The sequence below is a fragment of the Antedon bifida genome, chromosome 4, assembly GCF_963402885.1.
Source record: "Antedon bifida chromosome 4, ecAntBifi1.1, whole genome shotgun sequence".
In the NCBI taxonomy this organism is placed as follows: Eukaryota; Metazoa; Echinodermata; class Crinoidea; order Comatulida; family Antedonidae; genus Antedon; species Antedon bifida.
Window position 1 is genome coordinate 1651840 of NC_136229.1, and position 12307 is coordinate 1664146.

The 12307-nt window shown below is 34.2% G+C and overlaps 3 protein-coding genes across 4 annotated transcripts in view; 2 read left to right on the forward strand and 1 right to left on the reverse strand.

Moving 5' to 3' along the window:
* LOC144841196 (protein nucleotidyltransferase YdiU-like) overlaps positions 1-12307 on the forward strand; it is a 115754-nt gene that overhangs the window by 54117 nt on the left and 49330 nt on the right. The window lies entirely within an intron of this gene.
* On the reverse strand, positions 430-7900 carry LOC144841189 (dynein regulatory complex protein 1-like). Its single transcript, XM_078697431.1, has 15 exons — positions 7709-7900; positions 7345-7435; positions 7129-7241; positions 6824-7007; positions 6330-6467; positions 5773-5982; positions 4805-4944; positions 3663-3797; positions 3139-3288; positions 2552-2813; positions 2310-2399; positions 1742-2002; positions 1493-1647; positions 1225-1377; positions 430-703 (listed from the first exon to the last, which is right to left on the reverse strand). The coding sequence occupies exons 1-15, from the start codon at positions 7822-7824 to the stop codon at positions 544-546; spliced, it is 2358 nt and encodes a 785-aa protein (XP_078553557.1). The 5' UTR covers positions 7825-7900; the 3' UTR covers positions 430-543.
* Positions 7954-11509, forward strand: LOC144841214 (large ribosomal subunit protein uL5). Of its 2 annotated transcripts, none has more exons than XM_078697471.1 (5): positions 7954-8024; positions 8662-8812; positions 9686-9792; positions 10272-10514; positions 11326-11509. In XM_078697471.1, the coding sequence occupies exons 1-5, from the start codon at positions 8019-8021 to the stop codon at positions 11353-11355; spliced, it is 537 nt and encodes a 178-aa protein (XP_078553597.1). In that variant the 5' UTR covers positions 7954-8018; the 3' UTR covers positions 11356-11509. The 2 variants fall into 2 exon arrangements, with proteins under 2 accessions (XP_078553597.1, XP_078553596.1); XM_078697470.1 differs by lacking the exon at positions 7954-8024 and adding an exon at positions 8372-8431.

A 12307-nucleotide genomic window follows, 5' to 3' on the forward strand; every position in this document is an offset into this window, starting at 1 on the left:
GATATTTACCATAGGAATCTGAAAATTGTGTGTGGCCTAGTTATATCATAGAGATACTATACTATATATACTATGGTTATATATGTACATTATAGACTATATATTTTTATACCATGCTGCAAAGTTTGGCCCCAAAATAATCTTTTTTTTTCTCCACTGTATAACAACCTTCCATATTCAAGATGCTTAATTCAGAAACTGACCACTAGACGGCAGGCTCTGACATATTGTTCATTTTACAACCTGTTTATTTTGTACATTTTCTAATAAAGCTTGTACATATTTCTGCTGAAACTTTTGTGTGTCTCGTTATTTTAAAATCCCAATATGAACAGTTTACATCTCAGGATCTTTGTAATTAAAATGTTTTTCCGCACATACCAGTTCCGCATGTTAATCGCGCAAAAAAAGAGTCTCAAAATTAACACACAATATTAATTTAGATTTATTGAATTACAGGAACTACACTACATACAATAAATGTTTTTAAATATACAGTGTTCCTTTCATTTTCGGCAGTCGTTAAAAAAAATTAAGGCGATTTTATTGGATATCTAGATTGAGAACTCTTGTCGGTGGTATTTCAAGCTCTTTATTAACCCGCGAGTTTATATACTGGTGAAGTAACATTCGTAATTCGGCATTTTGTTGTTGGTAATACTCCGTCTCCGTTAATAGCTTAGATCTCTCTGTCAAAACATCACTGAAAAAAAACCAATAGATAAATTTATGTTACATAGTAGTCAGACTTCTGCTTAAAATCTTTCATCAGTTTAAATTAAAATTTTACACTGGTTGTTTCCGCATAGAAATTTCAGACATGGCGTAAACTATTAGGCGTAGTCTGAAATAGAAGTACAGTACAATATTTGGTATCCTTTGCATAATATCAGCAAGGGTTCAAGGTTCACTCATTCCATGGTTGGTTCTGGAGGTAGAACGAATCTTTTCAGATTAGGACTATAAACCAGTCCAGTCCATCTAGCTCATGTGCACTTTAAAAGAACCTAGTACATCTTTCGAGATGAGTAGGTGGTTACCCCGTACACACACTGTCACTCACAGCCACTGATCATAACTGGGCACTATGGGAGACCAGTCTTTGACTGAAGAGGTTACCCCGATGTACTAGTACATCACAGCCACTGATCATAACTGGGCCCTATGGGAGACCAGTTTTTAAATGAAGAGTTTACCCAAAAATATTGTTAAAAAATACTTTACCTGTATCGCTGCAATCCGTCTAACAATGCCGTCCAGACTTTCTCTTTCTGTCCTAAGAGTACAGTTGGGAAACTAGCCCAGTACTCGGCATCTCTACTGTCATCTCTTTCCTCTGCTGAAATCACATTGAATGTTTGTTGTCTTAGTTTGTCCCTGAAACAAAAAGTTTAACGAAAAATAAAGTATTTCACAAACATTGCATATGGCCAGGTTTTAGTTTAGTTTTTTTTTTCCATAGAGCTACCAGTATTTTTTATGTTTCACATACTTTGCTGGCTGTCTATGATCTTCAACGAAAGCTCTCAATGCTTGGATCACATCATTCGGGTGGATAAGGTCACTGACAGTTGATCGGTGTGACCGTGTCGATGCTGCATCGTCCTGTTTGTTGCTGGAAGTCATAGCATCCTCATCCTCGTCTCCCTACCAAACAATAACATTTTTTTTGGTAAGTGATAGGAAGCAAAAAAGAAAGATGAACTGGCACAGGTTTTAAAAAAAAAATCATTTTTGATACCTTTTCTTGATCAGTTACTTCCTGGCTAGCATCTTCGCCATTGGTCGGAACTCTTTTCTCCGACGCAATTGACACATGCTTAGTAAAAGACTGATCCAGTTCAGATTGTTGATCTTCTGATGGCAGTATCTCACCAGCTGGAGTACCAACGCCATCTAACGGATGCAGGTATTCTGATTCTAGATCCTGACCTACTTGTCTGGTTGTGAGGAAGTACTGTACAAGGCGGTGGATATCTTCTTCTGTCTCAATATTCAAGGCCTAACAAAATTGGAGAAAATTAAACATTAATTAGAGTCTTTTTTACTTTTCTCTTTTGCTTGTATGCTTTTGTATCTTTTGATGTGTTTTTCATTATCATGTTTTTTTTATGTTTATTATACTTTTTTATATTTATTCCTAAGAGCTTTGTCTGTGTACAAACAACAAGTTTTAAATATTTATATATTTGACAATAAATGCTGTGCAAGCAGCGCATTTATTCATTCATGACTATAGGCGTTCTCAATCAGCATATTTGATTTATTGACGGTAAATTTTATTAAACTTGTAGTTTCTGTTTACTTACAGCAAATATGGCATCAAGTTTCATCAGCGACCTTTCATCTCTTTCAAGAGGAAGCAATAACTTGTTAAGCTTAGCTTCAACTAGAAAACCCTGCAAAACAATAAATATATTATAAGGTAAAAAAAGAAGGCGGTGGTTAAAATTAAATTACTTCTCATTCTAGGAATAGCAAGAAATGTACAAAATTAATAATATTTTATTTATTTTATCCATTTCATTTATTTTATAAACCTCATACTTACGGATTCATCACAAATGAGTTCCAAAACCCGCTTAATTGTTTTAACTGACAATTTAGAACTTTTACTCTCATGCTCCTCAGCACCATCATCCAACTGTCCTTCATCTGTTGTCTGCACTTGGCTGTGCTCAGAATCAGTCTCACTCCCTCCTTCTTTTTCACTGCCTTCTGTTGACATTACTTCCATGAGGACTTGTTGGGCGGACACAGATTTCTGCTTCTCTTTTGTTGATGATAATGGACCAACATTCTCCATGAACCACCTGTAAATGATAGGAATACAGTAAGTACTGCTGGAAGTGTAGAATGAATGAGAATAAATGTATCTAATTAGTATTGATATCTGAACATTTTACGATAGTCTGTATCATCCATTCTCCAGGTAATGCAATAATAGAGTTCTTGGAGCTGCAAATAAAATTGGCACAAAAACAAAATACATACGTCTTTGAACGATGCATTCCCCATATTTGGAAAGCACTTAAGGGAGTGAGTGGCCGAGAAAAGTCTTTGACTGAAGAGGTCACCCAAGATGTATAAATAAATAACAAACAAACTTCACATTATTACCCCAGTCATTAGACTTACATATCAACTGGTGGTTTCCAAGGCAGTCCAAGTTGCTGTCCCATTATAATGCGATCTTGTTCTAGAACCTTATCAGCCTGTTCTTTTACAAGATCTTCATTCATTAACCAAATATCGTGAAATTTACGAGTATCAGTTGCTTGGAAGTGTCTAGAAAAAATTAAAATAAAGATGGCTATAAAGCTCCAGATATAAGGTGTGGTTCCCACAAGTGACGCAACGCTAGGCAGCAACGTATTGACACAAAGTGCTGTATTGCATAATCACTGACGACGTAACAATGCTGCAAACATTACATGTTTGATTTCACGCAGGCGGGGGCAAACACAATTATTGGAAGAGCATTTTCTTACGTTGCGTTACGTTGTGAGATGTGGGAACCAATCTTTAGAAGACATTTTAATACAGAAGTTTACCTAAAGATAAATTATTTGGGACAAACTTGTACTAAAAATGCAGTGTAAATTAGAAGAGAGGAAGGACAAGAGTTGTGGCAGCTCAATGATGTCATAATGATGTCATACTTTGACTTTTTTTGTAGTTCTTTAAATTGTTCTGTGATTCTTTTATAGTCATCAGCAAGAGCTTGATTTTCTTCTCGGTATGATTTCTCTTGTTTTGCGAGTTTCATTTTCAAATTGTTCAAAACATCTTGCAATCTAAACAGAAACATATTGAAATTAAAATATAATTTGTTGTTGGGTAGAGTTTTAGACTTTATTTATATAGGTACATTTTATGGAGTGTACAAACAAAAAGCTTTGTCTACACTATCAAACTTTATGTGAATGTGATGTGCCCATATATGGACACAATGACATCATATCACTATATTTGGGCATATAACACTTTTTTTGTCAAACTAGTTTGATAGTGTAGACAGAGCTTTAAACTCTGTCTACACTATCAAACTTTATGTGATTTGCTCATATTATGGACATGATGTCATTATGACTACCATATTTGAACATCTTAAGCCTTGTCTACACTATCAAACTTTATGTGACAAAAAAAAAATGTGATGTGCCCATATATGGACACAATGACATCATATCACTATATTTGGGCATATAACACTTTTTTTGTCAAACTAGTTTGATAGTGTAGACAGAGCTTTAAACTCTGTCTACACTATCAAACTTTATGTGATTTGCTCATATTATGGACATGATGTCATTATGACTACCATATTTGAACATCTTAAGCCTTGTCTACACTATCAAACTTTATGTGACAAAAAAAAATGTGATGTGCCCATATATGGACACAATGACATCATATCACTATATTTGGGCATATAACACTTTTTTTGTCAAACTAGTTTGATAGTGTAGACAGAGCTTTAAACTCTGTCTACACTATCAAACTTTGTGATTTGCTCATATTATGGACATGATGTCATTATGACTACCATATTTGAACATCTTAAGCCTTGTCTACACTATCAAACTTTATGTGACAAAAAAAAAATGTGATGTGCCCATATATGGACACAATGACATCATATCACTATATGGCCATATAACACCTTTTTTGTCAAACTAGTTTGATAGTGTAGACAGAGCTTTAAGATAGGTCGCAATCCATTGCAATAATCCAAAGTGGGTTTATGTCATTAAAATCATTTCTGACAGCGAAAGCATTCTGTTATAGTAATAAATGTTACCTGGTGATTTTCCTTTTTTGTTGTGATTTAGTGATTGTATTTTCCTCATCGCGCTTTTTTAGAACCTGGAAGTTATACTCAAGTTTTTCCTGATTTAATTGGTAAGTAGCTTTCATTTGTTGAAGTTGTTGCTCCAAAACCTACAGCCAATAAAATAACAGAAGATTACTGCACTGTACTAATAATTGTCGTAGTCGATTGGGAACTTTCGTTGTCAACGTAAAGATTCGTTGAGTACTTTTTGTATTCGAATTGTAAATTTGTGCTCAACAGAAAGTCATTCGAATAGAAAACGTTGACAACGAAAGCTTTTTCGTTAAGAACAATCTCAACGCTCAAAATACTCCGTTAAAAAGTACTCAACGGAAAAACTACTCAACGGTCCACTCGAATACGACAAATCATTCTTGATTGTTATTGTTAATTTGTAGTATACAGTATGCAACAGTATTACAGGTGAAACGAAGAATTCTTCAATTAAAATATTTAGTAAATGTTGAGATTATTCATAAAATCTCAAAGTGGAGTAGAAAAAAAGAGCTGTGAGTTACAACCTTAACACTATTTGATTACTACGATTGGTCAGTTTAATACCAGGGCACTACACATGCACGCAGTAAGAACTCGGAACATCTCAGAGCAAAAACAAGCCTCTCATCAGTGTGATTTTTTAATGTAATTTTTGTTTTGAGATTTCACAGGGGAAATCTCTGGAGATTTTCAAAAAAATTGTCTTCACACTATGCAAACCTGGTTACAACTTGTTTCATTTTATTTTTATGTTATTTCAACCAGATCCAACAGCAAAAAATCACCAATTATAGGATGCCTTAAAAATATTTAGACATAAATATAAACATGAAAACATACAAAAAATGGCATAGATTTAAGAACTTTGCGGGTGTGAAAAGGGTATAAGATGAAATGTCAATACTGAAATGACATTCTTCTGCTTATGAGTGTATTACCTGTACATCTGTCTCCAGCTTTATCTTCACCATGTTATACTCCTCAGCATCTTGTATTCTTAAATGTTGGATTTGTTGTTCGTAATCTTCCACTCGTTTGTCCCTCTGTTTCATATACTCTACTTCTTGATCTCGTCTTCCCTGCATTCCTTGATCCCACTTTTTCTTGTGGTTCTCCAACAGCTCAAATCTTTCCGTATCAAATGATTTCTAAAACAAAGTAATTGAAGTTTTAAGCTCTGTCTACACTATCAAACTAGTTTAACAAAAAAGGTATGATGTGCCCAAATATGGTAGTGATATACCCAAATATGGTAGTGATATGACATTATCATGTCCATATATGGGCACATTTTTTGTTACATAAAGTTTGATAGTAAGTTAGCAGAAAACCACATAGCTTATCCCACGTAGAATCTATATCCATCCTCAGCTGAAGCTGCCCATCCGCCTCACATTGTGTGTAAATGGTGATAAAGAATATAGGTTCTATATTTTTATTACCGTTACCGTTCGTCTGTGTAAATCGGCCTTCACTGGGCAATTGTACCACTAACCTCAATTTGTATAATTTCATCTCGATAAGCTCTTGTTAAGTTCTTGATTTGTTCCTCCATCCTCTCAATCATTATGTCCGTATCTTCTGCTTGCTTCTTAAGATCTTTTACATACTGGTCATCTTTTGATTTTAATTCCTGTAAAAAATAACAGATAGATATATGGAATAATCATCAGCCAATTAGACTTGATAGATAAGCAAAGCAATACAGATAAATAAAGGAGTTAAAATGTCAAACATTTATTGAAAACTACACAATGGAGAGGAGATAACTCTTCAGGTGTTATTAAAACTCTGTCTACACTATTAAACTAGTTCACAAAAAGGTGTGATGTGCACAAATATGGTAGTGATATGTCATCATGTCCATAATGTTTGGTAGTATAGATAGAGCTTTAGAGATTTTTATCTCCTTCATCAAGCAGTCTGTTAGTGCCTTCTCCAAACTACTGCAAGGCCGGCGTAACCCATACTTGTATTGTATTATTTTACCATTTGGAAATCATTGATAAGTTTGTTTTTTTCGTCTATCATTGCATCACACAGCGCCCTCTGTGAGATCAGCACTTCGTGTAATTCTTGTGGAATATCTTTTCCATTTGCATTTTCCCATTTCTTTGTGATTTCATCAAACTTTTCAATAGCTGCCTTCGCTTCTGCCTCAAGTCTTTCAAGCCTGAAAAGATGCCATCAGAATATTAAAATAAACAACAATAAATGGTAGATATATTTGTAGAATTGATAAATACAAAGAAAAGCCTGTTTGGAAGGTGAGATGGGGATGGCCAGTTACCCACCTTTGGCGTATGTTTTCTTCATCATCATTTCTACGTTGAGTTTCCCTTGAATCAGCAGCCACTCTAACATTGCTAACAAGTTCATTCCCATCAGACTTCAACTTTGTTAATCGCTAAAAAAAAAACAGAACAATGTTATGGCTATAAAATTAAAATAATGATTTTTTTTTTCAGGATCGGCAGTTGTATTGGTTAAACTTTTTTTTTTAAAGATACCTGTCTGCTTTCTTCTATCTGTTTCCTACTTTTACTTTGCTCCTCCTTGTCTTCTTTCTTCTTAGCATTTGGATCTTCTCCCAGCGCTTGTCTAAAAATATTAAAAACAAAATTCATTTTTATTTAAAATTAATAAAATAATAATAAATAACAACAATCGTCGTCAACCAATAAAAGAAAGAGACTGATGCTGTTAATCATAAAGGGATCTGGTGGTGTATAACTATTACTGATAATACTAGGGGATTGCTATAATCTAGGCTTTGACTAGCTAGGCTAGGCATAGTTTAGATCCTAACACTATCGATCTCGGGCTTGTTTTTCGGGGGCATGTTGGTGTGAATATTGAGGTGACCTGCTTTACCGTTTTGCAGCTTCAATTCTCTTCTTTATTCTTATTCTTCTTGCTGCAATACGCTCCTCTTGATCATTGGAATCGACCGAAGGACCTTGATCTTCTTCTTCATCATTTACATTCATATTTCGTTATGAAATAAGTGTTAAATCAAGAAATAAACAATTAAGATTTGGCCTACAATAATATAACTTTTGTAAGAATTATTTACAATTCTAGAGGGTTGCTTAGTTTCAAGTAGTCTTCTACCTCCATACGTCGTATGAAGTAGCCGTCTTTCACCATCCGTTACATTGCAACAGCCTTTTCGACATCCAACATGGCGGTGAGTGGTATTGCTGTACATAATACTATATTTAAATCCGAATAAATCTACATGTTATATATTTCATATCTTTAAAAATGAAAGTTGATGATAAATTTGAATAAATAAAGAAAGTAATTGTGTTGATATTAAATAGATAAAGTGTTACTTTAATATAAAAAATAGTGTTTTAAGGGCTAGGCCTTCCCAGGTCCTGATTGTTTATGCATTTTTCCAAGTATTTTCCGAAACATTACAACTGCAGTATTATACTATTGCACCGGTCGTAGCGAGCTAGCTAGGCTCACTCGATCGATGGATGGATGGAAAAACGTCGCACGAACGACGTACCGTGTAGTGTAGTACTGTAGTAGGGTGGCGTGATGGCTAGCCTAGGCTCTTCTTTTACGCTAGCATTTAATGTTGATGTGAGTAGTGGTCAGTTTAGAGATCTCAGGGTTTGGTAGGCCTACAGGCTACAATGGCCCTAAACTATAATTTATTACTGGTACCTGGCCGTAGGCCTATATTAATGTCATGGTTTGTGAACCCAGATTTTCAGTTACCTAGGAGTACAGTAAGTACTTAGCTTAGCCTAAATACTAGGCCTAAGCATTTTTACGACATAAACTAATACAAAATTATTTTTCTTTCATAGGACAAGACGAATGAGAAAGTCAATGTCATGCGCGAATTGCGCATTCGTAAATTGTGCCTCAATATTTGTGTAGGTGAAAGCGGTGACAGGCTGACCAGAGCTGCTAAGGTGCTGGAACAGCTTACTGGACAAACACCTGTGTTTTCCAAAGGTAACTCTTTTTTATTTATTTTTTTTTTTTTTCTGTCTTTAGGCAATGTGGCCAAGGATTACCAATAGTGAATTAATCACTGTCCTATCAGATGGTGGTAATCCCCCTGATAAAGGGGCTATTTTGTGAACCAGTTCACCGGGGTAACCTCCTACTCTTTTCGAATAATGAACTGGGTTCTTTAAAGTGCACACAGGTTATAACTGTGTACACTGGACCTATGGTTTATAGTCCTTATCCGAGAAGACTTGTTCCACCACCAGAACTAGGAGCGAGTCGGCCTCAAACCCTTGCCGATGTTGTTGGCTCTTTAGGTACGGTAAATGGCGCCCCTGCCTTAACCGCTCGGCCATTTGACTCGCTATCTAGGCCTATTTGTTGTACTTGTGGCTGTCCTCTTGAATACTCCACAAGGAAGGCGTTTGAGGAGTGGCTTATTAATTGGACACTATCTCTTTTAATGTATCACTACAATAACTATACTTGATTGAAACTGAATTGTTCATATAATGTCATTTGCACAGAGGCATACTGCAACTTCAATTGATTGATTTTGACAGAATTTTAAAATATCTGTGCTATAGAAAATTCTCTTTTGCAACTCATGATCATTGACCATAATGATGGTGTTACAAATTAAGAGATACATCTACAAAAGATCTTATGTATGTTCCGCTTAAGTGGATATATAGTATCTGTACTATTGTGTCCAAATATGGTAGTGATATGCCCAAATATGGTAGTTATATGACATAATCATGTCCATATATGGGCGCATCACATTTTTTTGTCACATAAAGTTGGATAGTATAGACAGAGCTTTATATTGATTTTATGCACAACACTCATTTATTTTCTTACATATATTTGCAGCCCGCTACACTGTCAGATCTTTCGGTATCCGTAGAAATGAAAAGATCGCTGTACACTGTACTGTACGTGGAGCTAAGGCAGAAGAAATCTTGGAAAAAGGTCTAAAGGTAATTCACCTTATGGTATATTGTTTTAGAAATTCATCTTACCTACTGGAATACCCTTTCTTCAAATGAAAGCTCAGCATAAAGTTGTTCATGATTGCTCAGTATATTCATATCATAAACAAACAGAACACATAATATTAATAAGGGGTTATCCGCCAAGTGCGGATAACCAACAAACAAAAAACAAATTTAAAATGATGAAAAGGTACTGAAATGTACTAATTACTAACAGTTATTAACTAGAAGGCCACTCAGATAGCGAAAACCTCGGCCTAGGCATACAGCTATGAAACCATCTTATGAAAATCGAGCAATAACTTTTTGAGTAATATATATATATGGTTCTGTCCACACTTAACTAATAGTGAAAATAATAGTGTTCTAAATATAGCCTAGGCCTAGTTACCCGGTTTTAACATTTTATTAAAAAAAAGCTTATACTTTTATTATGGTTAAATTATGGATTGTAATCTCTACAGGTTCGTGAATATGAATTGAGGAAAGGCAACTTCTCTCAGACCGGCAACTTTGGTTTTGGAATTCAAGAACACATCGATTTGGGAATCAAATACGATCCTGGCATCGGTATCTACGGTATGGACTTCTATGTCGTGCTTGGACGACCAGGGTTCAACGTAAGACATCGTAAAAAGAAGAGAGGTCGTGTTGGACCAAAACATAATGTATCAAAAGAGGAAGCTATGAAGTGGTTCCAGCAAAAGGTAATGTACATTCATTCTTTCTTGTATTTAATCTTGCATTCATTCTTATCCATATTCATTTACTAATTTGTTCATTGCATTCATTCATGTCCATATACTGTAAAACCAGAAGCTTTCATGACATGAAACTTTTGCGAATCGGTTACACATCGACCATTTTTGCGACATAAAACTTTCGCAATTTTGAGAAAAAGAAGTACTATAACAAGATCGCATATACGCGACATTTGCATTATAAAGACGCTAATGCATAAGCTATTGTATATAGTACAGTACATTTTGAAAATTATTTGTGGCAGGAAATTTTTGTGTATTTAGTCAGTCACAAAATTAGCGAACGTTTAATGCGCGCAAAAGTTTCTTGTTTTACAGTAAATTTTTTTTTAAAGATGGAAATACTGTATGGTACAACACACAACAAATTGCAATTTAAATTCTATACATATATTATTAAGATGAGAATAGTTATAATACAAATATACAATAAAATAAATACAGATTTTAAAATCCATGTGATCATTGTATGTATCCATTCATTGTTAAGCACTGTCTACACTATCAAACTAGTTTGTGATGTGCCCAAATATGGTAGTGATGTACCCAAATATGGTAGGGATATACCCAAATATGGTAGTGATATACCCAAATATGGTAGTGATATACCCAAATATGGTAGTGATATACCCAAATATGGTAGTGATATGGTACGTCACATTTTTTTGTCATAAAGTTTGATAGTGTAGACAGAGCTTTAGCATCAAATTAATTACAATTATTGCATTGTAATATATAAAAATATTCTTTTCTTCAGTATGATGGTATTCTGCTTCCAGGCAAATAATTTCAAACAACATTGATAACTGCATTTATTTTCCGCCAAACGTCGACAGTAATGGGTAGGTGTCGCTACCATATCTAAAATGATACTACATCTTCAATCAACATGTGTAGTGTAAATTATAAGAAAAAAATAAATAAAAACATACTTAAATGGATATGTGTTTCAATTCGTTTAATTTTTGTTGACAAATCGCATCTACAAATATTGCTATATGTACAATGTGTTATCATGTGGTGTCATAGTAACCAGTGTACAAATAAAAAGGTCAAAATATGGCAATTTTTTAGTACAAGGAATTTTTACATAAAATGGCCAATATATGCGCTTTTCAAACATCATCTTATTACGCACTAATAGTAATACCTGTATTGATATGTGTGCACGTTTTATGGTGTAACAACATTTTTATTTTGGTTACTTTGACGCTATGAGATGATGGAAAAAAAAAATGGCAAAATTTCGACCCTTTTATTTTTCAACAAAACTAGTTACTATGGCTCTATAAGATGATACAAAACAATATATAGATACATTATCGCATAATAATTGAATTTTAAAAAGGTGATATTTTGGGCATTTTTCGAAAAAATGGCAACATTTCGACCCTTTTATTTTTCGACAAAACTAGTTACTATGGCTCTATAAAATGATACAAAGCAATATATAGCCATATTATCGCATAAATATTGAATTTTAAAAAGGTGATATTTTGGGCAATTTTCGAAAAAATCCCTGTACTATAGTATAGGGATTTTTTGAAAAAATGGCAAAATTTCGACCCTTTTATTTTTCGACAAAACTAGTTACTATGACTCTATAAGATGATATAAAGCAATATATAGCCATATTATCGCATAAAAATTGAATTTTAAAAAGGTGATATTTTGGGCATTTTTCGAAAAAATCCCTGTACTATAGTACAGGGATTTTTTCCAAAAATGGCAAAATTTCG

Excerpts from the sequence above, each read along its gene's own strand:
- LOC144841189 (XM_078697431.1), bottom strand. The coding sequence starts at position 7,824 with ATGAATGTAAATGATGAAGAAGAAGATCAAGGTCCTTCGGTCGATTCC. Across the intron at positions 7,436-7,708 it reads AGAATTGAAGCTGCAAAACG|ACAAGCGCTGGGAGAAGATC; the intron begins GTAAAGCAGGTC and ends TAATATTTTTAG. Across the intron at positions 7,008-7,128 it reads GAAGAAAACATACGCCAAAG|GCTTGAAAGACTTGAGGCAG; the intron begins GTGGGTAACTGG and ends GCATCTTTTCAG.
- LOC144841214 (XM_078697470.1), top strand. The coding sequence starts at position 8,387 with ATGGCTAGCCTAGGCTCTTCTTTTACGCTAGCATTTAATGTTGAT. Across the intron at positions 8,432-8,661 it reads CGCTAGCATTTAATGTTGAT|GACAAGACGAATGAGAAAGT; the intron begins GTGAGTAGTGGT and ends TTTCTTTCATAG. Across the intron at positions 10,515-11,325 it reads TGAAGTGGTTCCAGCAAAAG|TATGATGGTATTCTGCTTCC; the intron begins GTAATGTACATT and ends TCTTTTCTTCAG.